Source organism: Canis lupus, chromosome 16, assembly GCF_048164855.1.
Source record: "Canis lupus baileyi chromosome 16, mCanLup2.hap1, whole genome shotgun sequence".
NCBI lineage: Eukaryota > Metazoa > Chordata > Mammalia > Carnivora > Canidae > Canis > Canis lupus.
The window spans coordinates 18,015,794-18,041,149 of record NC_132853.1 but is presented as its reverse complement, the minus strand read 5'-3'; the positions used below and the strand labels follow the sequence as shown (position 1 = coordinate 18,041,149).

At 44.5% G+C, this 25,356-nt stretch overlaps 2 protein-coding genes across 3 annotated transcripts in view; one reads left to right on the top strand and one right to left on the bottom strand.

Moving 5' to 3' along the window:
- Positions 1-23,634, bottom strand: part of PHF12 (PHD finger protein 12) — a 42,350-nt gene extending 18,716 nt beyond the window's left edge. The window contains exons 1-3 of one of the 2 annotated variants that reach the window (XM_072779262.1): positions 22,994-23,634; positions 22,168-22,349; positions 766-838 (exon numbers count right to left, since the gene is read on the bottom strand). In XM_072779262.1, the coding sequence (XP_072635363.1) occupies positions 766-838; positions 22,168-22,349; positions 22,994-23,059 (321 nt within the window). In that variant the 5' untranslated portion in view covers positions 23,060-23,634. Of the gene's footprint in view, positions 1-765; positions 839-9,919; positions 10,008-22,167; positions 22,350-22,993 lie in introns of those variants that run through there. The other variant, XM_072779264.1, reaches the window with a different exon arrangement.
- Positions 22,664-25,356, top strand: part of PIPOX (pipecolic acid and sarcosine oxidase) — a 95,901-nt gene continuing 93,208 nt past the window's right edge. Inside the window, exon 1 of the mRNA XM_072779278.1 lies at positions 22,664-22,793. The gene's annotated coding sequence lies outside the window, so the exon portion shown is untranslated. The remainder of the gene's footprint in view (positions 22,794-25,356) is intronic.

The window sequence follows — 25,356 nt, the reverse complement described above, 5'->3', positions numbered from 1 at the left end:
CATTCATTGTGACATCATGTTCAGAGGCCAGGAAAATAGAGGTGATGTCAAAACAAAGGCAAGTTCCTTGGTGTGTAATGAGTGTGGGGAGAGGGAAGGAGATGGTTTACAACTCCAGACAGATTCTAATCCATAGTCTATAATTTGAGGATTGGTTATCATAATCTGGATGGAAACACACCCTACTTCCTTTTTTTGATAAAGAGGAATTTAGCTTTTGCACCCCACAAAAGGTCTCAAAGTAGAAAATCATGTTCTCAAAGCTAGTACTGAATTATCAAGGCCCAAGGGAAGGGGAGTTAAGGAGGGATTAGGCAACCTGGGGTACAAAAATGTTCAAAGTCCTCTCTGTCCCTCATACACTTAGTTTCAAGCATCTGGATACCAGTGACATGTGCCTTGGGGTGAGGGGAATCTTTTCTCCACTAAGCTGGAGAAGCAGCCTTGTTTTTTCTCAGCCAGTTTCAGTCAATGGATACAGCTGCCACATTCAGGCCACTTATCAGCCTACTCCTGTCACTAGTGAATGAACATGGCTTGGTAAATTAACACACCTCTTCTGCCCATTTCAGCAGCTCATGTTTGGATTTTAGGCCCTACTGGATTCCAAACAGTCACCATGGGGAGAGTGAGGGTGATTCCAGGGCTGGAAAAGACAAGAAGAAGGGACGAAAATGCCTTCAGGGCCAGGCCATCTTAGCTCTAGAATATCAGTGCTCTAGATCTGGCATTCTGAGCAGAGCCTTCAGAAAGCAGCATTATTACCTTTCGGCGAACAGTGCACCGGTGACACATCCACTCCCCAGGAGGCAACATCTCTTCACTCAGTGGAGGGTTACTGTGGTGAAAAGACAAGGGCAAGACTGAGTACTAACCTTTGATGCAGCAGGAAAAAGCCTAGCTGGGTCTGGCAAAAGGCCGCATTGGCCCTTGACTCCTATTCTGGCCGGTCCTGCAACACTACTAGGGTTCTCTCTCTTTTCCTTTAAAATGGTTAGCTGGTATCATTTATAATAACCTTAAAGAGTGAGGACCCCCTCCCATATCTTGGAAAGAGAAGCCAAAGCCACAGCTATTAACACTGGGCTTAGAGGGAAAGATAGAAAGAACTAATTTGGAACCTTGAGAATCATTCCCAAACTGTATCATGCTAAAATCATTGCTAGATCCTCCATATTCCTCAAAGTTTGTTAATGTAAAAACTCTTCCACCTGCTCTTCTGAGCCCCATGTAGCACAGTCCCATTCCATCTTCCCAGGAGCCTTTCAGGTACTCTTCCCCCTAGTCAAATATAAGACTTGCTATTTCTTTCTCTATAGCACTTTCCCCCTCGAAAGCTGTGCCTGTTAAAACTCTATTAATCCTGTAAAACTTGCTTCAATCAGCCTATAGTAGATTAAAGATGGCTGCAAATTCTTTGCTATTCCTACCATCCAGAGGTAGGCCATTTCCTTCCTTTTGAATAAAGCTTGCCTTGTGACTTATTTTGACTAATAGAATGCAGCAGAAGTGACCACGTTATATAACTTCTGAGGCTGGGTGTTAAGAGACCTGCAGATTCCATTTTTACATGTTTGGAATGTTCCATCTCAGAGCCCTGCTGTCATGCTGAGAGGCAACACAGAGGAGACTTAAGGAACTCCAATTAACAGCTTCCTCTGGACTCCAAGCCAAAAGCCAGTATGAACTACTGCTAGGTGACTAAGTCATCTTGAACCATGCCAGCTCAGTTGAGCCTCTAAAGGACTGTGGTCTCAGCACCAAACTGAAGGGAAAAACCACTCAGTGAGCTCGGTCAACCCAAAGACTTGTGCGAGATAATAACCAGGGTCTGTTTTTAAGCCACTGAGTTTTGGGTATTTTTTTATATGCAGCAACAGATAACTGAGTACAGCTCCTCCATATGTTCTTCCTGGATTACTCGGACATTTTGGACCTCTGGGCTGCATAGGTTTTTTTTTTGTACTTCTCATGTTTTCCCTTGTGTGACAGGTTTTTTTTCTTCTCAAGTTTTATTTATTTTTAAGTAATCTCTATACCCAATGTGGGGCTCAAACTCATGACCCCAAGATCAGGAGTTGCATGCTCTTCTGACTAAGCCAGCCAGGCACCTTAGTTCTCTTATTTCTTATTATATATTGGAAGCCCTATGCCCAACGTGGGGCTTGAACTAACTATTTATAAATAAATAAAAAATACATATATATTTATTTATTTAAAGATCTTATTTATTCATGAAAGACACAGGAAGAGATAGGCAGATGGAAAAGCGATGCAGGACTCTATCCCCGGGGCCTCAGGATCACAACCTGAGCCAAAGGAAGATGCTTAACCACTGAGCCATCCAGGTACCCCTAAATTTATTTATATATATATATATATACACACACACACACACATATACATACACATATGTGTATATATATACATACATACACATACATATATTTAAATATTTATTTATTCATGAGAGAAAGAGAGAGAGAGAGAGAGAGAGAGAGAGAGGCAGAGGGAGAAGCAGGCTCCATGCAGGGAGCCCGACGTGGGACTCGATCACCGGTCTCCAAGGACCATGCCCTGGGCTGAAGGCGGTGCTAAACTGCAAGCCAACCAGGCTGCCCTAAATTTATATATATTAAACATTATTTATAAATATGCCCAACATGGGGTTTGAAGTCAATCCTGAGATCCAAAGTTGCATGCTCTACCAACAAAGCCAGCCAGATGCCCCTCTTTTATTTCTTTCATTAGAGGGACAGAGACAAGGATTAGATAGATCTCTTCCCTCTTTGTAGCTTAATAATATACAGGTTGTGCACACAGTAGTCACTCAGTAAGTCAATACTGAATCAGAATTAGAGCTGTGTAGGGAAGGCCTTACTTTCCATTAAGGTTACAGCAAGAACCATATATAGGATATTAAATCCTTGGGAGGGTCACATTTTTTTTTTTAAAGATTTATTTACTTATTCATGAGAGACACACACAGAGAGAGGCAAAGACACAGGCAGAGGGAGAAGCAGGCTCCTTGCAGGGAGCCTGATATAGGACTCAATCCTGGATCCCAGGATCATGCCCTGAGCTGAAGGCAGATGTTCAACCGCTGAGCCACCCAGGCATCCCAGGAGAGTCACATTTCTTTTTTTTTCTTTTTTTTTTTGAGAGTCACATTTCTAATGTCTATACAGTAGTGGTTCTCAAAGTGTGGTCTCCAGATCAGAAGTAAACATCAGTATCACCTGAGAACTTATTAGAAATGCAAATTGAGACCTCACTTCAGGCATACAGAATGAGAAATTCTGTTATACAGAATGAGGCTACATTTACACTAAAGAATTCCTATAGTTGGTTCCTGGGGTCACCTATTTGGAATGTTAAGGAGGAAGTTTTTCATAAAAAAAAAAAAAAAAAAGGTAATAACTGAATGTTGAATAATAGAAGGACTCTTCTTAAAGTTCCAGGGCTTAATATTACACTGCTCTACTGTTTCTTTTCTTTTTCTTTTCCCCAGATTTTATCTATTTGAAAGAGAGAACATGACTTATGGGGGGTGGGGGGGGAGTCAGTGGGAGGGGAATAGAAGGAGAAGCAGACTTCCCACTGAGCAGGGAGCCTGACATGGGGCTCAATCCCAGGACCCCAGGATTGTGACCTGAACCAAAGGCAGACTATCTAAACGAGCACTTGGCTTGGAAATTGTCCTTGCTCCTGCTTTGCCATGCTTCCCTGGAGCCCTGGGTATACATGTCGGGATGTCCACCAAGCCATCACAGGTCCTGGCTTTCTTTCCTTCCAGTTTCCTTGGTGAATCTCAGGAGATCCTTACTAGGAAGTAGAAAACTGGAGGCACACTGGCCTGCTGTGACAGGTCTTCAAACCCTAGAGGATCAGAGATGAATGTCACCTGTAAAGTCTTCCCACTTCACTCTAATGGATTTCTGCACAGGCTACATCCAAACTAATGAAATGCATGCATGTAATCTGCAAAGGCCTACAGACTCTGCTATGCTTCAGCAGCTGTCATATTAAAACTAACCCTGAAAAGGTTGTCACTTCTGATTCTGTTTCTCATCATTTCTTTTCATCTGCCCATTTGGCTTTGTACCAAGATACTCTCCACCAAACATGTAAAGCAGAAAAGGGCAAGGAAAGGTAGTTTGAGCTTAGATCTTTTACCAAGATGTAAAAGGCTTCCGGGCCATTCTTCATGCTTCCCTCAATCTAGCCCCAACTCCTGCTGGCAGACTGAGTTATTTAAAACAAAATTTTCTTTCTTTTCTTTTCTTTTCTTTTCTTCCTTTCTTTCTTTCTTCTTTCTTTCTTTCTTTCTTTCTTTCTTTCTTTCTTTCTTTCTTTCTTTCTTTTCTTTCTTCCTTCCTTCCTTCCTTCCTTCCTTCCTTCCTTCCTTCCTTCCTTCTTTCCCTCCCTCCCTCCCTCCTTCCTTCCTTTCTCTCTCTCTCTCTCTAAGATTTTATTATTCATTCATGAGACAGACACAGAAAGAGAGAGGCAGAGATACAGGCAGAGGGGGAAGCAGGCTCCATGCAGGGAACCCGATGTGTGACTCAATCCTGGGACTCTGGGATCATGTCCTGAGCCGAAGGCAGATGCTCAACTGCTGGGCTGTCCCTTAAAACAAAATTCTGACCTTATTACCCTCCTAATTTTTTAAAAAAGATTTTATTTATTCATTCATGAGACAGACACAGAGAAGCAGAGACATAGGCAGAGGGAGAAGCAGGCTCCCCTGAGGGGAGCCTGATAAGGGACTTGATCCCAGGACTCTGGGATCATGCCCTGAGCCGAAGGCACTCATCCACTGAGCAACCCAGGTGTCCCATCACCCTCCTAATTAAAAAGCCCTTCAAAAAAAAAAAAAAAAAAAAAAAAAGCCCTTCAGTATCACCCCTACCCTAACCATTATAGGATAAAGTTCAAGCTCCCATATTGTCGGTTAAGACCTCTGTGGCCAGGGATGCCTGGGTGGCTCAGTGGTTAAGCGTCTGCCTTCAGCTCAGGGTGTGATCCTGGAGTTCGGGATAGAGTCCCACACAGGGCTCCTTACATGGAGTCTGCTTCTCCCTCTGTCTATGTCTCTGCCTCCCTCTCTCTCTCTGTCTCTCATGAATTAAAAAAAAAAAAAAAAAAAAAAAAAAAGACCCCTGTGGCCAGAGTCCTTCACCTTTCTCCAACATCATTAACCTGGTGGCTCCCCACAGTCATATCCTTTCTCCACTGCATGTCTGTTTGTTCTGGAGGTGCTACCTACAACCACAAAAGCTGGGCCTTCCTTCGTTCCTTTACCCAGTGGACTCTTTATCTTTTGGGGCTCAAGTCAGATGTTACCTCCAGGAAGCCTTCCCCTGAAGCCCGATTCCCTACAGCACTTCTGTGCCACACTGTACTGAAACTGTTATGCATCCGATTCCTTTTCTCTATGCCTTACTTATCTTTGTACCTTCACACTCTGCAAGATGTCTGACACATACTAGGTATTCAATAAAGCTTTAAAAAACTGCGGAAGGGCAGCCCCGGTGGTGCAGAGGTTTAGCGCCACCTGCAGCCCAGGGTGTGATCCTGGAGTCCAGGGATAGAGTCCCACGGGCTCCCTGCATGCAGCCTGCTTCTCCCTCTGCCTGTGTCTGTGTCTCTGCCTCTCTCTCTCTCTGTGTCTCTCATGAATAAATAAATAAATAAATAATCTTAAAAAACAAAAAAACTGCGGAACACTAAAGAATGGACTTCTAGGAAGTGAATGCCTCCAAAGTCACGAGGCAGCAATACAGTTGGGTAGGCACTTGTTTTGGTGGTTAAATCACTCATGAAATGATTTGTTTTCTAAGTTACAAAACAATAAGACATGAGAGTCAAAGTCCACACTTGCAAACCTGAACTTCACACTGAACCACCACCCCCAACTCATTTAAAATCTTCTTTAAACAATTTGATTTCTTGTTTATTTTTCTGAAAACAGGGGTCAAATGCCTAAAATTTTAATTAAGAGGCTCTTAAAAGTACTTCTGGGGGATCCCTGGGTGGCTCAGCGGTTTAGTGCCTGCCTTTGGCCCAGGGTGTGATCCTGGAGTCCCGGGATCAAGTCCCATGTCCGGCTCCCTGCATGGAGCCTGCTTCTCCCTCTGCCTGTGTCTCTGCTTCTCTTTCTCTCTGTATCTCTTATGAATAAATAAATAAAATCTTAAAAAAAAAAAAAAAAGTACTTCTGGTTGGTTTCTAAAGGATCACTTTTAGAGATAAAGTTTAAGAACATTCATTTCTCAGAATTCTAAATTAATGGCCACAGGCTCTTTTTGTTTGCCCTAAAGTGTCTGATGAGGGCTTTTGAGTTTAGGGAATAGCACAGGAAAGTCAGAGTATTGTCTCCAGGATGAGCACAGAACACTTAAGAGTGAGGCCTAGTTAAGATTTTGTTGCTTTCTGAGATAGAATGTGCATCTTGAAATAAACTTGAAAACGTGGTATTTTGAGAAGGCAGTAGTATGTAAGATAGGATGGATAGGGAAGGAAAGTCTGTTTTTAGAAAATGGCCATCATAGAGATGCCTGGGTGGCTTAGTGGTTGAGTATCTGTCTTTGACTCAGGTCATGATCCTGGGGTCCTGGAATCCGGTCCCGCCTGCATCGGGCTACATGCAGGAAGCCTGCTTCTACCTCTGCCTCTCTATCTCTAATGAATAAAGAAAATCTTAAAAAATAAAATAATAAAAAAAGGAAAATGATCATCACAGATACAGCAGGAATACAAGAATTGCCTATCATAAAGCTTTCTCCATGTTTCCTCTTTGCCATTAGCAATTCCTTTCAAGCTATCTAGAAGGTAGTTTTTCAACTCAAATACCTATATCTTTAAAACGATTCATGAAATAGATCCAGGAAAGCTAGATTGTTGGAGTAATAAGCTCACAAACTAGTTCAGAAAGAGGCTGTTTTGCAAACAGCTAGTTTTGTTCTATATCAGAAATATTGCCAAAAGGGAAAGGATTCCAGGGAGAAAGGAGATTCTGCAGCCTCCGGACACTCCCATACACATCCTGAAGACTTTCACATCTCAAAGTTTTTTCCCCTATAAGAATGGTGTTCCCTTTATTGTGCAGCTCTGAAACAATTATATACATGCCAGAGTCTTTAAATCATAATATATCTGTCAAGAAAAAGAAGGCTTTGTCTCAGCTCTCTCTTATCCCTATATATCAATGAAGACAAGATGCTGAGGGCCATTCTCTATAAACGGAAATCATTAAAAGTTAAAAGTCAGGTAATGTTGGAAATGCTCTATCAGAGTTTCCTCTGCTCAGCAATGAAAACCATGAGGACACTATAATGAGCCAGTGCTGCTTGTAAAGACATCAATATGCTTCCTAATCACTAAAGCCTAGAAATAGCATAGCGATAATCTCATCTTACATCTACACAGCGTATTACAATTCAAAGTGTTTTCACAGATGTTTTTATTTGATCTTCACCAGCACACTGTGAGAATTCTTACTCCCATCATACAGGTGAGAAAATGGACTTATTTAAAGCCATGGAGCCAGTTAGGTTGCAGAATTAGAACTCAAATCAGTTTCCTGGCTCTCTCAAATCTTGAGCCCAAGCTGTTGCTAAAAAACCTTTGTGAGTTCTCTTATTTCTGGGAGGAACAGTGGAATATCCATCAAAGTATCTTCTTTAACCTCAAAGTCTAGCATTTCCTTCTACATCAGTCGATATTTATTGAGTTCCCCCTGCTTACTACCAATGCCATGCTAGAGGTACCACATTAGAGGAAGGACACAAAGCAAACAAGTTATGATCTACTCTACCATGAAATGGCCTTTGGGGAGAGAGGACCAGAGTCATTCGTCCAGTCAAGCACTTAATGAATAATTAATTATTATATGGATGGCAATGTGTTAAGTGGTGAGATTTCAGACAAGGTCCTTATTCTCAGGGATCATAGGCTAGAATAACATGAAAAGGACAGTTGACAACAAGACCACATACAATCAACTACAAACTGAACCCACCATAAAGACCTATACAAGACTCAACTGTGCATGGATGCTGGGCTCAATGAACAGCCTCAGAAGTTTGGTTTCTTAAAAAAAAAAAAAAAAAAAAGAAGAAGTTTGGTTTCTTGGTAACTGAACGTGACAGTGGCCTTTTCCCTCCTCTCTTTCTATAATTCAGAACTATTCAGCAAATGGTAATTCAGTCAGTGATCCTTTAAAGACAGCAATACTGGGCAACCCGGGTGGCTCAGCGGTTTAGTGCCGCCTTCAGTCCAGGGTGTGATCCTGTAGACCTGGGATCGAGTCCCGCGTCGGGCTCCCTGCGTGGAGCCTGCTTCTCCCTCTGCCTGTGTCTCTGCCCCTCTCTCTCTCTCTCTCTGTGTCTCTCATGAATAAATAAATAAAATCTTTAAAAAAAAAAAAAAAAAGGCAGCAATACTAAGGATCTCAAGGGGTTCAGGAGGAAATTATAGTTTTGGAAGGTGTATTTCTAGATTTGAAAAACTACATGAAGAAGGAAAGTTCAGGGAGTGGTGACACTTTCCTAGGAATGGGTATTTTATGTCCATTTAGAACTCAACAGTGTATGAGCCTTTATTTTTTTATTTTTTAAAAGATTTTGTTCATTTATTCATGAGAGACACAGAGAGGGAGAGAGGCAGAGACACAGGCAGAGGGAGAAGCAGGCTCCATGCAGGGAGCCCAACGTGGGACTCGATCTGGGGTCTCCAGGATAAGGCCCTGGGGCTGAAGGCGGCGCTAAACCACTGAGCCACCCGGGCTGCCCTGTATAAGCCTTTAGATTCCTTCTGAGAACTGTCCAAGTCCTAGAAAGGAAAGTGAGTCCTGGAATATGCATGAGAGCTGGCTTGTCTTGGAAAACTGGTAGCTCTTTAGAGAGTACCCTGTGAGGACAGAGCTTTTGCAGAGAATATCTATCCATCTTCACTGCTGTGGAGGTTTCCTCTCAGATTATTTGTTAAAAAGCCTTGGCCTGCAATTCCTGGCCACAGTGACATTCACTGCTTTCTAAGTTGCTATTTAACAACTACCTGATCTTAAAGACCTTCTGTTAGCTATAAAATAGTTCATAACAATATAGCTCTAAATCCACAGAGATTGGACAACTGAAAGATATGCATCTCAGGGTTTGGTGTGGCTTTCTGTGAGGCCTGACACGGCCTATAAACTGTTAACAGTAACATCTGTACACAAACCAATTAGAAAGCTGGTCAAAGGCATTACTTTTTTTAAAAAAAGATTTACTTATTTTAGAGAGAGGGAAAGCATGCATGCAGGACGGTGGAGTCAGAAGAGAGGGAATCTCAAGCAGATCTTGTGCTGAGCTCAGAGCACAATGTAGGGCTCGATCTCATGATCCTGAGATCACGACCTGAGCTGAAATCAAGAATCGGTCATTTAACCAACTGAGCCATTCAGGAGCCCTGGCATTAATTTTTTAAAACTAAAACTCCTAAAGCCAACCCCTGCAGCAGGACTCCAACATCTAGACCCCCATAAATAAATTTAAATGGCTTGACTCTATTTCTGATCAGGGCTGTCTAGATTAATTTCCGGAATCATGGAAGAGAAAACTACATACACCCTGGCCCCCAGCTGTGATGCCTGCATTGATAGACCTCTCCATGTCAGAGATTCAAAGCCCAGAGCCAGATGAACCCAATTCACAGCCAAAGGATGAAGTCCAGTTTTAATTTAGAATGCCTCTTTCATTCACTAATGAGGCTGCAGCCCACCACTGCAGGTGGAAGATGTTAGTTGTCATGGTTCTTGGCTCTCTAATTAAGAGGATCTATTTCAAGTCATACACCAGTGTGGCTGATCTGAGTCTCACCTCACTCATCTCCCTCACCTATTAATACATGTGAACCTGCAGACATTAACATTTACCTCAGATTTAGTCGCCACCAGTGGGACCTGTTGCTCCATAGCTCTGCGTTAATTATCCACCCAGCGCAAGCAGTTTTTCAATATGGAACTGGAAGGGAGAAGGGGGAGGGGAACAAGAGAACAAAGGGAGGAGGGGAGAGGTGGAGATAGGGAGACAGGGAAGCAAAAGACTGCCTTTGATTTCAGAGACCTATTTTTTGCATTACAACATGCAGACAGGAAAGGCATTGGGCTCTGGCCGTATTTTTTAAAAATATGTTACGTTACTAATGTATAGCTTGCAACTGTCCATCCAGCTAAGTAACACTGACATTTTAAAACTTGAGCCAAAGGCAGCTGGGGAGACATGGAAATATCACTTAACCAAATCAAAAGCTTTGGTGTGTGTATTAGGACAAAAGAAAGTAAGATGCATAAAAAATATTTAAGAAAGAAGGCTTTCTTCTTGGACTGATAAAATATTCTACTTAATACAAAGACTGAACAGGAACTCTATGCAGATAGCATATCCAAACACAATATACCCACAGCATTCCACTCGGGTTCTCTTCTAAAAGAGGTCAGTTGCATGAACTGCTAGGGTCCCTCCTGTCAGAACCCATCATTCTCTAAGAATCAGAAGCTCTCTAGCCATATATGCTCATATATAGAGTTCAGTTAAAATATCAGACTAAGAATGATTTCACACACACACACACACACACACACACACACACACCCGCCGCATCTGTATGTCTCCTCCCTTTTTTGGGTGGTGGTGGGGTGTCAGCCAGCAAACAATAGCACTGAGCAGTTTTGATTTTTAATTTCACAGTTCATGGGTCTCATCCATCCATCTGAGGTCCACTACCAGATAAAAATCCTGCAATTATATTTAACGGTATTGTCTAAGAGTGACTGTAAAAGACAATACATGCTTACAGCAGGCCTGCTCTCCCTCAGACTAGCCCTGTTGCCTTTGGCCAGCTCAGGAAGCGTGTTGGTACCAGCCAAAATAGGAGTGAAGGTGATCACTGACAAGGCCACTATCACATCTCAGCCTCCCGGCAGCCATCTTGATCTACAAAGGAAACTATGAGCATACAAAACAAGCCTTTTTAAGTAGGTTTTTAAAAGATTTTTATTTATTTGACAGAGAGAGAGAGGAGAGCATGAGCAGGGGGGAAGGGCAAAGGGAGAGGGAAAAGCAGACTCCCCGCTGAACCAGGAGCCTAATATAGGACCCAATCCCAGGACCTTAGGACCACAACCAGAGCTGAAGGCAGCCACTCAACTGACTGAGCCACCCAGACACCCAAAAAGCAGGGTTTTATAAACTTAAACCAGCTTCTGTTCTAGAAAAGCTCAAAGGTGCAGGATAAAATTTAATTAAAAAATATTCTTAAAGCTTAAAAGTTGTTACTAATACACTCAAATTTAATGGTTTGTTTCAAAGAAACAAATCTAATGAAATTTAAATGTCAGCATATATGCTTCCTCTGGGCACTTGTATGGGCATCAGTTTTTATTTTCAAGCACAGCCTACCTTTCAAAAGCTGGCAAGATGGCTATACTGAAAGATATTGGAGATAAAAGCAGAAAGTTCACGGGGTTCTAGAACCTTAATTCCTTACCCTCCTTCATCCCAGCTACCGACTCAAAAACAGCTAATGCCACAAATTACATAAAAAAATATAAGGACTACTGGCTTTTTCATGCAAAGCCTCAGTAGCAGTGTTAACAAGGAGACCAATGAAGTGCCAGGCCATTACAAATGCCCCATTGAGAAACTTAGCTAGTTGCGTCACTTCCACAGGCATACAATCCTTTCAAACTAGCTGACTGTGCCCCCAAACTTCATTGCCCTCTATGTAGAGCTGGCTCATGGCATCCTCCCAGTGAAGGACACCTGGAGAACAGGGTTCTAAGTGTAGCAAAAGGAGGGTGGGAAGGCAGAGTGCCAACAGTTAAACCAGGTGTGTCTCGCTCTGCTAACTTCTCTACAAGCTGAGACTGGGTGCCACAGGGCCTTATCTATCATTAGTCTGGCTATTCTGGCAATCCTGATTCTCCACAATGGCAAACAAATTAGCTGCAAACATTTTAAAAATGAGCTTCATTCATTCACCTCATGATAGATGCTGGAGCCCACCTGTTTTTTGGAAGAGTCACTATTCTGGCCTCAATAGTCACTTTCTGATGTTCCTAGGGAATGTTCTTCCTTGGAAAGAAGAACCAATAGTTGTAATTGTGTATTCCAGAAGAGTCTCAGAGGTATATGGAAAACTGGGTACTGTTCACTGGCCAAATTTTAGTGGACCATCAAGAACAAGGAGGTAGCCAGCCCAAATTTTTTTGCATATGGAAATCTGGATCAGTTTACATCTTATAGATACTGGACCTAAAATTCTATAAGGGCTGGGAAAACTAAAAACACTAACATCTTTATTTGAAATCCAACTAAATATAGAGAGGATGTTTCTACTTAGGACCCAGCTGCTTTTCCCTAAGGAGGACTTCTGCTTCATTTACCCTCTTCTGACAGGGTCTTCTTAAAAAAAAAAAGGGGAGGGGGAGAATAATGCTATTATTTGCATCAAAACAGCACAGGGTCTATTCTCTCCTTCTCTTCTACCTTTTCCCCCTACCCCATTTTACTCATAAACCTCAAAGCTCCCCACCTACATGATTGAAGTAATCTCCTGGCATGCTGTCAAACAGTGCTATCGTGGTTTGATGCCACAGCTAAGTGCTGACTTGGGCTTCTGAAGCCTTCCAGTTATACCCCCTGTGACCTATTTAGGAGGTGAACAGACTTCTCAGAGACAGAGCATCATAATTTTTTCCCTTTGGCCCACTTTTCTTTCAGATGATCTCTAACCAAAGAATGATCACCCTAAAGGCCTGAATGTGTGCACACAAGCGGTAAAATTTAAGGAAAGCTTACATGCAGCAAGCATACAAATCTTGGACATAATCACTTTCCTGTAACTTATATAAACTGCAGATCCTTTTCTTACCATTCAGCTTACTTCAACACCAACAAACTGAAGCCTGCAGCCAAAGATGTCTGATGAATTAGGTGTTATAAGAGCTAAGTTAAGCTAGAATGACTGAGTGTTGTCTAAGCCAGGCAAAACTATGAGGACTACAAAGGAAGGATAAAGAAAACAAAAATGATAGAGCAAAACAATGTTTATCCAAAGACCAAAATCGGTCACAGAATTCTCCCTATGTTTAAGATGCTCTTTCAAAACATGGCAAGGAAGATCAAGGAAAGCTGAATACAGCCAATCTATGTACAGAAAGATCTAGGAAAAGTCATAGGTTTAGACACATTTAATGAGATTAAGAGTATAAATTTCATAATGCACTTTGACCAAAAATTGATGAATGTCAACCAAAAAAGTTCACTGTAGAGTTTCACTGTTTCCAGAGCTTCACTAAAACCAAGAATCAGGAGAACTCTGATGGTTCAGTGAACGTGGGAATTAAAAAGCTCCCAGCTCATCACAGGAGCCCAGGGATGGTGTAAAGAACAGGAGTAGCTCCTCATCACCCAGTTTTGTAATGAGGAGTCTTGCCTATAATCACTTAAGAGTTCTATGCATTTCATTAGCTTCTCTGCTCTGTTCTCTGCACAAACGCAGACAGGAGAAAAATAATATTCAACAGTCCTCTGAGGGTCACAGCTGGATAAAAGTGTTTGTGCTGCTACAAACAGGGCTCCACCCTGAAGCTCAAGCTTGCTAGTAATTCTGAGAGGTTCCCTCACTCTGGCCTGGCCTGGTGGTAAAGTGGTGTCTTTGGGCTATGGTTAAATTCAAACCCTGCAGAGTCCTCTCTTGTTCACTCAAGCTTATTTCAAAAAGAGCCTCATGCAGACCCCAAATCAGGAAAGTCTGATGCTAGCTAGGTTCAGGCATGGAGTCCCTGCCCTGCTATTACACTGTCTTTTGTCCTTTCAAGATTGGGAAACACTTCCTGGGAGATATATCTTGCAGTTTGTCAGAAAACAGGGGAAGGGCAAAGACTAAACACTAACACTATTAACACATAAGAAACAAATGTAATTAGGGGGAAAGGAATGGTCACCGTGTGTTTGTGTTAACAAAGATACCATCCACTTGGTAGAACCAGGTATCAGTTCTGTTCCCCAAGCATTGCTTATCTTTGCATGTCTCTCATTTGTAATACTGCTACGAATTGCATAGCAGTGAACAGAGGAAATGGGTCAGCCTCTGGCTTTCAAGAAGTTTAGTGAGCATTTAAGTACATGGTTGCAAAAGGGAAAGTAGCTTTTTGAATGAGTCAAGCTTTACATTAATTGAAATTTTATCAATCTGTAACGTGTACTTGGAATTTGCTTACTGTGAATTCAACAGCTCTACGTGGTAGACAAGTTCTTTTTTGCTGATGCGTCAAAGCAATGATTTCTCCTTTTTATCAGTGTCTACTGTACCTCTCAGTGTCTTCTGCCTCCCATACAAATGTGCTAAAACTTCATCTTTATTCTTATTTGCTGAGACCTAGATTCAGATGTTTAGGCTTAAAGGATGCAAACTTTGACATCTATAAACGGCAGGCAGAAAAAGGAGTCACCTTCTTATTCTTAACTGCTCTCAAGTCATGGGAAAAGCAGTCAGCTAGTGACCTGTGCATGTGTCCTGGGCATGGTGACAAATCCGCAATACCAAAGTGCCTTTCTGAAATTTGGTCTAGGACTTGCACTGAATACAATGTCCTCTTCTTTCAGGAAACTGGCAGGGCGACAGATGTACTCCTGTCCAGTCTCTTGGGAGGCTAGCATTATGCAGAGGTGCTCTTATAAGTGTCACTCACTGAATGGCAATGCAGCTGGCCATGTTTGTACTCCCTGGGGAATCTTAAGTCAAAGGAAGAGCACAGTAGAGGTGGGAAAACACCCCCCACCACGACTTAAACTCTGGCACCTTAAAATAGGAATGCATTTAAAGGAGCCTTGCTGCATTATCATAATAATACAACCATCACAACCCCAACCAAAATCTACTAGGGCAGATTGCTTAACTACACACCCAAGGAATTGTATATCTGCTTGGGTGAGACAAGGAGGTTCAGAGAGAGATTTCAACACCCTTCCTTCATGACCAAAAGCAAAAAACATTCGGCTTCATCTATTTTCTATTGTCCTATCACTTATAGGAGAAAAAACGTACCCATTTCTGTTAAGAAGCAGGACGTCTGCACTCCTAGGTGGCAAAAATCCTCTTGGGGGGCATCAAAACAGATGGTTTCTTTTTATAAACTATATAAAACCTTCAGGCAAATATTCTCTGCACTCTGTCTCCCTATTTATTGCTACCTGGGTTTACATAAAGACACATATAAACAGGTGAGTTCATTACAATGTACAATTTTTGTTCTTGTTAATGGAGTTCAAGAGCTAGCTCAATTGATCTGGAGTTATTTCCACTCCAAGCTGTAACCTATCAAACAGAGAAAATGAAAATCTTCCTTAAACTAGGAGCCTCACAAATATGAGATTTCTGTACACAGAAATTTTTTTAAAAAGATTTTTATTTATTTATTCATGAGAGACACAGAGAGAGAGAGTCAGACACAGGCAGAGGGAGACGCAGGCTCCATGCAGGGAGCCCGACGTGGGACTCGATCCTGGGACTCTAGGATCACACTCTGGGCCGAAGGCAGGTGCTAAACCGCTGAGCCATTTTCTATTGTGGTGGATTTGTTATAGTTTTTCTAGGGCTAACTTCCAGCCTTAGACTCTTTACTAAGAAGGGTCACTCAGAAAAGCTGAAACACAAAAAATCACATTGTAGGGTTCTCTCCACTGAGATATACCATCCTGACTGGAGTTCACAGAAGAAAACCCTTAGTCACTGTCATTACATTGATAACATAGGCATAGACATTAAAGTTTGCTTTAAATCAACTACTTTTCTTCTAGGTAAGACTCAAAAATTAAAAAATAAAAAGGGTAAATGAAAAGACAACCCACACTGGAGCGCCTGGGTGGCTCAGCCTGTTAAGCTTTTGCCTTCGGCTCACATCATGATCCCAGGATCCTGGGATTAAACTCCATATCAGGCTCCCTGCTCAGGAGGGAGTCTGATTCTCCCTCTCCCTCTGTGTGTGCTCTTGCTCTCTCTCTCAAATAAATAAATAAAACCTTAAAAAAAAAAGACAACCCACAGAATAGAAGAAAATACTTGCAAATCATACATCTGACAAAATACTTGGTATCCAGAATATAAATAATTCTTACAACTCAGTAATAAAAAACCAAATAACCCAATTAAAATTGGACAAAGGATCAAAATAGACATTTCTCCAAGAAAATATCCAAATGGCTAATAAGCACATGAAAAGATGTTTGGTATCATTAGCTATTAGGGAAATGCAAATTAAAACCATAGCACTTCCTGCTCATAGGATAGCTTTTATCAAGAAGACATACAATAACAAGTGTTAGAAAGGATGTAGAGAAATTGGGAGTCTGGCAGTTCTTCAAAGGTTAAATATGTGTTACTCTATGACCCAGCAATCCCATTCCTGGGTACACAACCAAGAGAAATGAAAACAGATGCCCACACAAAACCTGCACACAAAAATGTGCATAGCATCATTACTCACAATAGCAAAAAGTAGAAAAAACTCCAAATGCCCATTAACTGATAAATGGATAAGCAAAAAAGTGGTATATCCATACATGGGATAATATTCAGCCATAAAAATGGATGAAGTACTGATAAATCCTACAAGGGTGAACCTTGGAAACTCACTGAGTCCTTTTTTGAGTATTACTTGTCCTTTATTCAGAGCCTAATAAAAACCAATGTCTCATCAACGCACAGCAAGGACAATTTGGATCCCTTTTCAGTTCAAATTACACAATTTGTCTTTATTTTATGATTTGGCTTAAAAAATTATCTTGGAGACATACTTAAGAATTTAAAACAGATCAACAAAATAAATAAAAAATAAATAAAACAGATCAACATGAATTCCCTCTCCATATATAAGTGAAGACTACCTAAATATGTCCTTTATACAATTACACACGTAAAAAATACACTAATCATTTACGAAGGCCAAAACGGCCCTAGTATTTTAGTGGAGCCCATCTGTAAAGTATTTTGAGAGCAGGAAAATACATAAGGAGTAGCAGGAAACTAATGAGATTACAACAGCATCCTACTTTTCATTGAGTATGGTAATTAATTTGGGGAAAGGCCCAAAGTGAAAAATTTCCCACAACAGTACCACTAAGTACTTGCCTTAGGTCATACAAACACTCTTACCTTTGAGGAACATTGTCTCCTCTTCCCCTTTAAAAAATTTCTGATGCTTCCTTTCTTAACCAAAGCCATCTAGGTCACACATTTTTGTGTAAACAATTCTATTAAATATTATTATTATTATTATTTTCAAATAGTCATTATCCTTTTATCATTGAACCAAAGCACTTGCATCACAAGAATTAGTCCCTGAGCCCCACATTAAGTTTACAAAGCATGCATGTGTAATTGAGCTCAAGCTCAATGTTACTGGACCCTTCCTGTTTGAGTGGAACATTTAAAAACAATAATACACACCTGGATTCCAATGTGATGCAGCAAATGTAAAAATAAATAAAATATACATAAAACCAAAGTAGGTTTGTTTATTGTTGAATCATTTTACTATTGAGGAGGCAGGGTGATGGGAGGAAGTCCAGATGCTGACACCTCCAGATCTTCAGTGCTAGGTTTCCAAGCACTTAAAATGTTAGAAACAAATTCACAAGATAACATTACAATAAATGTATTTTAATTCATTGCTAGCCTGATACTACTCCAATGAGGAGCTAAACACAACAAAATCAGGAAAATCACCTTCTTACAAGTTCAAACAGCAAAGATTTTCAGCAAGGCAGTTTTCTACTCTGTGTGTGAAACCTTTCTTGTTATGACTCACTGAAAATTAGATATGCAAAACTCCAAGCTGAGCTTAGTTTTGCCTGTGCACAGAGACCTTTTTACTCTCATTCTTCGAAAACCTCATTTTGGATCTTGCTGCCAACACCAAAGAGAGGAAAGCCGGCCAAAAATTCCAAATATAACATGCGGAGGCAAATGCTACAGAAATCTGTCTGACGGGAAGCAACCATGCTGAGGTCTGCTGAGGTAGATTCACTTCTCAAGCAGACCGTGTTGGTCCCTCAGTCCGTTTGGAGCAAAATGCCATGAGAGAGAAAGCAATCAGAGGGAAATATCTAGTTTCTAGTCAACTTCACTGCCCATGGCCTATTGGCGTTCACTTTATTGGTGAGAACAATTCAATCCATTCACAAACAGAAAGATGGGTCAGTGGCAACTAGGGTTCCACCAGTTATTCTAATTTTTTTAAACCAATTTTTAGGGACTAACCCATGGAGACCAGGATTTTCAGAAAGTTCAACTCATGGCATGACAATTATGATAGGTGTCAGGTTCACCAGAAAACACTCAAAAACATCTCTCCAGCTCTCCTGGGGCAAGTTTAGTAAACCCTACCACCGCTCTGAATAATTGATAAACCAGTTAAACTCAGATAAAATGATTACACTATCACTTAAACAAAAACAAAAAATCACCTCTTTAAGTTTAATTCTTCAGTGAGGTCATGGTGCTGAGCACAGGACAATTCATTCCCTCACCTAAAGGATCATTACAGAAAAACCAGAAACAGGGCTCCCAATCTAACTGGGAAGAGCACTGGCCCCTGAGAAAAGACAAGACAATTAAAACAGTTTATCTGACCAATCATTTCCTATAGTAGTTTATCTTAGAAAAATTCCCTGTGGTTATGGCTATGTCACTAAGCCCAGGAGGTAAAGTTTGCCTAGGATCACTTCTAGAACATTTTGTTAGATCTCATTCACTGTGAGGCAAGCTGGCAAGACAGACTAAAGACTGAAAGAGGACTTGTCTCAGAGAACTTTGAGTGAAGACTTGCAGAACTAGTTATGATCTACAGGGTTTGCAAAACCTCCATCTTCATGCTTGTATATTCTGTACATTAAAGAAAATCATCATTATTATGCTATCTAAATACAGCTAACTCTTGGAAAACATGAGTTTAGACAGCAGGTCTTCTATGTGGATTTTTTTATAGTATGGTACTGTATCTTCTATGATTTCCTTAGTATTTTCTTTCTTTTTTAAAAATTAAAGATTTTATTTATTTATTCATGAGAGACACACAGAGAGAGGCAGAGACATAGGCAGAGGGAGAAGCAGGCTCCTTGCAGGGAGCCCGATGTGGCACTCGATCCCAGGACCCTGGGATCATGACCTGAGCCAAACACAGACGCTCAACCGCTGAGCCACCCAGGTGTCCCTTTCTTTTCTTTTCTTTTCTTTCTTCTTTTTTTTTTTCCTTTCTTAACATTTTCTTTTTTTCTAGCATACTTTGTTGTAAGAATACAGTGTATAATACACATAGCACGCAAAATAGGTGTTGACTGTTTATGTCGCTGGTTAAGGCTTCTGGTCAACAATAGGCTATTAGTAGTTATGTTTTTGGAGAATCAAGAGTTATTAGATTTTTGGCTGCATGAGGGTTGGTGTCCTTAAGCCCTCAGCACTGCCGAAGGGTCAACTGTAATCCAGTCTTAGTTAAAAAGGGAAGCAAGAGAAAATATAGCCACACCTAACTCATTCCCACATGGTACAAGCAAGCAGAAATGGCGTGAATTAAAGCCAGGACACTCAGAAATCAAAATTTTCTAAGACAGTCAACTACTTGACGTAACTACTCTGGTGGAGGTAGTTAACGAAATACTTCACTTGTGCTGGAAAGAATGTGGAATGGGAGGCAGGAAGGTGAAATAAAGCTCATTGGAAAGAAGGCTTCCTGCCTTTGTACCAATATTTAGAATGCTTTGTAATTTATGTAATAACTCAGGTAAATCAATGGTACCTTCAGTACTGGCTCTTCAAAGAGGGAATTGGAGATGTAAAACAAGCCCTGCCTCACTTACTAGGATTCTCAAATCTCTGATTACCAGTTCCCATTCACCATCTTCAAAAAATGAAAGAGAAAAGTATTCAATGAAATGCACAGTCTGGGCAAGCCTGAGTCTCACCAAACAGCTACAAGTACCTCCCTCTTCTCTTAGCTGAGGTAGAAACTGTTAATTGTTACAACTTGACAAGACTCACACTCATCTAATTAGAAGATCCCGAGGTTAGGTTTTAGAGTTTATAAAGCCCAAATCCAGGCAAAACAGCACACTTTTTCCATTCCTGAAGTTTCTGATGAACAATCTCCTTACTAAACACAGGAGACTGAAGATAATGAAAAGCTTATAAAATTCTCAACACAGGGGTCACCATTCTTGGTTAACTCACACTAGCTTCATCCTAGGAATGAAACATCCGCATTTTAAATCAAGGTGGCTACAATTCAGTCCCAGTATATGTATCAAACAAGCACAATAAAAAGTGTAAGCAACAGGAAAAAACTGATAAGCAACATAACATATCCAGATACAAATCTATTCCTTGCTCAAGAACAGCTCAGGAAACTTGACCAGAGATATTTTCTCCAGGTGGATTACACCTTACAGGAAGCAAAGGCTAAAAACCACAGACCCTTCCTGCTGGTATTAGTCACTCCATAATAAAAAATTTAAAACCAGCAACAAAGCTTCCTCCAGGATAACCATTTTCATCCCTGCAACATTACGAGCCCAGATGGGGTGCCTTCCTGGGCAAAAGTATCTGGGGGGGTGGTAATGGGAGCTTCCTACCTAACTTCTGACCACAGACTTAATTTGCCCAGTATCAGTCATCTGTCTAATAAGTGCTCCAAAACCTGTAATTAGTACAAATATACAGTAGGCACCAGTCCACAAACTGAGAGACGGAATGTGAATGAACAGTGTCGAGGGCTTAAAGAAAACTTCACTTTTTCTTTTTTAAACAGAGGACTTAAAAAAAAAAAAAAAGGCAACATCAAAAACTGGTGGGAACAAACAGAAGACCCTCTCTTTCCCGCTTTCACAAACGCCTGCTTCAGTCAACTGTTGCTGAACAACAGAACAAGACCCATCAGAACACGACACAATCTGGACTCCCTGCTCAGATGCAGGATTTTTGTGGAGGGCAGAGATGGTTTCTCCAGGCAGAAGCTGGAGTTTAAACTCTTCCTGGCCGGACTGTTCTGGGCTGAGCTGCCAGGAGGATCACGCAGCGGGCGATCAACTCAGGTCCCTCCCTCTCTCGCCCGTCTCTTCCCTCCTCTCGCGTTCAGTAAGGGAGGGGGGCGGGAGGGGGGGGAGAGGGAAGCGCGCAGCTTTCCAGCTCTCTGCTCCTTAAAAATGCCCTCGCCGAGCTAACCGCACACAATCCTGCCCCGGCAGCAAAGAATTTTGCCACGAAGGGCTCGCTGATCCGGAGCGGGGAAGTGAAATCGGCGCCCAAGGGCAATTTTAATTGTCTAACCCGGCCCGATTTCCTAGGAGGCGGCAGCGCGGGGAGGGGAGGGAGAGAGGGAGGCAGCTCCGAGAGGCAACAGGGGGCAAGCGGAGCCAGAGAAAGGGGACCAAAGCGGCGAGATCCTAGCCCTGGTCCCTGAGGAGCTTCTGCAGAAAAGACTCCAAGCTTCTACCCCCACCGTTCCCCGGGAGACGTTTGCAAATCATATATGCAGCCAAAATGGCGCTGAGAATAAAAATATAATTTAAAGGCAGGTCGCCATATTGTAAACAGAGAAGCAGAGGAGAGGCGGACTCGAGAGACACCCTCCATGATTTCTTCCACAGCCGCAAGCGCCCGGGTGTCCGGACTCCCGGGTCTGGACCAGGCCAACTCCCGCAGCCGAGGGCTCCGCGCACCCGCCCGCAGGAGAGCCCAGCCCGGCAGGAGCCCGAGGGTGGCGGGCGCGCGGGCAAGCGAGAGGCACAGGGCCCAGAGCTCCTCCCCTTCCTCCCCCGCCACCGCCGGCCGTGCCCTGCCGGCTCTGTCCCGGCTACCCAGAGACTTCCAATCCCAGATGGGGCTCTCCTCACTCGTCCCAACCCCCACCTCGGGGTCCGGACCCACTGCTGCTCCTCCCCCCCCCCCCAAACGGCCAGATCCCGGCAGACACCTGGGGGCGGGGAGGCGCTCGCCCCAGCCGCTGCAGAAAGTCAGCTAGCGGCTGCAAGCGCCCGTTATTTTCGGCAGCCAAGGGTAGGCCGGGTGAAGGAATGTGCCGAGAGGGGTCCGCCAAGGAGCTCCAAAGGGGTCCCCAGACCTTACCAGCACTGGAGGTGGAAGGCGGCCGGGCAATGGTCACAGCACAGGAGATCCCCACCTTCTTTGCAGCTATCGCAGCTGTCGTGGTTGGTGGCCCTGCCGCTTCTACGGGGCTCTTTTTCAGGCTTCCGACTCCGCTTTTCTGCCTCGTCCGTCTTGGGGGGAGCCAGCAGAGCTTGGATTTGCTGCACACACATACAAACGGCGTGTGTGCATACTCGGAGCTCCCGGGCGGTCCGTCGCCCCCCCGGCAAGGCTTCTCCGTCACCCACCCCTCTCCCCCCTTTTGTCCTTCTTCCTCCCATCCAAGCTGCTCCCAGAACCTCTCAGCCCCCGGAACCGGGGGGAGCCCACCCTAACAGCGTTCCTGCAGCACAACGAGAACAGCTTCTTCCAAATGGGGAGGATCAGGGTAGGGGGATGGGGAGAGGGTGCGCGGTTCCCTTCTCGCCACTTCCTTGTATGGACAGTGGGGGACTCCAAAGCCAGGCTCTGGAGAGGCCTGAAACCCGGTACCCGGACGTGCTGGGGAAAGCACAAAGGGGCCGACGAGAAGGGGGTGGGGAGGCCCGCCGGTGCATCGACATGGAGTGGGTTGGTGCCTCGGGAGAGCGAATCCAGGGCGGCGGGTAGGTGAAACTGCTGCAAACGTCCTCGGAGGCTGAGCTCAGCCCCTCGAATTGCAAAGAAGGGAGGGAGAGTCTGGGTGGGAAAGAACCCCCCCTCCCCCGGCCCTTTTGCGCTGTGAGCTCAGGACCGGCTTTGTGGGGCGGAGGGCGGAGGTTCCCTCCCGGCGCTGGGGGAAGGGGATGAGGAGGGCCACTCTTACCTCCATCAGCCCCCCCGACGTGTCCAAGTCGTACACGATCGTCTTGGTCTCCATTTTCTCCCACATTCATCCACCTCCCGGGCTGGGCGCTCTCTGCTCCGGCCCCCCCAACCCCAGGGGGAGGGGGGAAGCGGGGGGAGGGGGCGCTCCTGACCCCGGCCCCCCTTCTTTTTCCTCAACACGGGTCCCGACTTCCTCGCCCTGGCTCCCCCCCACCCCCCGGCCCCCTGTCCCCGGGACGGCAGCGTCCTCCCCACGGGCCGTGAGGGGGGAGCGGCCCCTCAGCCCCGGCCCGGCGGCTGGCTGCACGGTGGGTCCCGGCTCCGGGGGTCAGGCCTCGGCGGGGCCTAGTCCCACAGGCTAAAGCCGGCGCTGGCGACCGCTGGTCCGGCCGGGAAGGCTGGCGGGCGCTGCCATCCCGGGGTTGGGGGGATCGGAGGGGGGGTGAGAGGTTAGGTGAGGTTGTGGTACGTGAGGTGACTGCGGGGAGGGTGATGGGGGGTGGTCCCCGGGCTCCGCCTCTCGCCGCCGCCGCCGTCTGCGTCCCGGCTGCCGCGCACTTGGCGCAAACTTACCGCGAGCGCCCGCAAAGCCACCCGCGCAGGCGCCCCGGGATCGCCGCTCGCCGCGCGCAACCGCAGTGACAGCCGGCGGCCGGGCTCCCGCGCAGCCGCAGTGAGAGGGTACCCCCCAGCGCGCAGCCGCGCTGGCATTCGTCTGGAGCGCCGAAGCCCCGCCTTTCTGCCTTGCGCCAGCGTACTGAGATAAGGGGGCGGGACGTGAGGTCTCGCGCAGGCGCCTGGGACAGTTCCTAAGGGTCACAGCGCAGCCGCAGGAACATGGGGGCTTTTCTTCCATTGGTGTTTTGTGTATAGACCAGGAATACTCTGCTCCTGCGCAGGCGCGTTGAGAATGCTGCCCCCTCCCGCCCTACACCACAGCCGCTTTCCGCGCAAGCGTATTGTCACCTGCAGGCCCTAACAAGAATGCTTCTACTTTCGCCATTTTGGTAATGGGATATGGGCTACCATGTCCTTGGGGTCCTCAGGCAACAACGGGAAGGAGTTAGGTGTGGTGTTGGCTGGAGCTGGTAGGCTGTCGGTGACAGCAACACTCCTAGAGATATTGTACTGGGTCGTTTGGTTCCCAGCGTCAGGTGTGGCTGAACTAGACGCCATATTGATAAAGAGAAAAGAAAAGCCGTCGCGACGGAAAACTATTCTTTTGGTGTCGGGTTGGATGGCTGCTGTTCACACTACCCTCCCGCTCCCGAATTAATTTTAGCCTCAGCATCCCTGCCTTGCGTAATGATGACACCATGGAGAGTTTCGCTTGCCCGTTACTACCCTCTCTTGGTCACCGTCCTTGAGAACTGCTCCAGTGGAAGCCAACAGCGAAGAGTTAGTAACACTGACAACGCCCAGCTACCTGTCTATGGCGGACTTCAACTCCCAGTTTGCAATGCGCAGGAGGTCCAAAGGGCGAACGGGAGCGTATTGCACCCTGGGATCAAAAATCGCGAGGGATCTGGTGGATTGTGGGAGTCGTAGTTCCCTGTGCATGCTATGCGTTGTAGGGTAGGAGGACGCGAGGAAAAGAGATTTGCCTGGTAGGAAGGGATGGTTTTGAGAAGGGATGCTGTGCTGTATGCTGGGATTTGTAGTCTGAAGGCCTCACCCCGAATTCCTCCCTTATGGCGCCCGCCCCTGCCCTTGTTATCTCTTTCAGAGATGGCCAGTTATCTCTTGCCTGACTGGAGGTGAAGAGGTGGAGAAGGGAATGAATGGCATCACTGTGCCTGCCACTAGGCGTTTAGTTGGCATTGTTGCCAGGTAGTTGTGTCTTGCTCACCTGTGATTGTTAAGGTGTAGCATTTGCAGAAGGATAAAACTAGAAAGGGATTAAAGGCCATCTGTGTTAATCTCATTTCCAGATGCATGGAGGAGCGATGATTTGCCTGGTTCACATAGTGAATTTATGGCAGACCTGTGAATGAAACAGCTTTAATTCCGGGCCAGGACACTCTCCATTATGCCGGGTTAACTGTGAGGAGTTGTTGCTGCTCACAACAGCAGCAGATATTCTTTTGGGATAGCGAAGAGGATGAGTTAGGGTGGGGATGTCAGTGTGTGGTCTCAATATTTCTGTTTTTCTGACTTTTCTGGTGTTCCTCTTGGTGCCTAGGAAGAATGATAAGGTCATGGGCCTTATCTGTCATGTAGATGTCATCTAGATTGGCTGCTTTCTGCCCTCTACCAGCCTCTGCAAACAAGAAATCCTAGTGGCTATGGACCAGAGAGGCAACCATCAGAGAGAGTAGGGGTGAGCTAGTTGTATGAAAGTGGCCGGACCTCACATCTTCT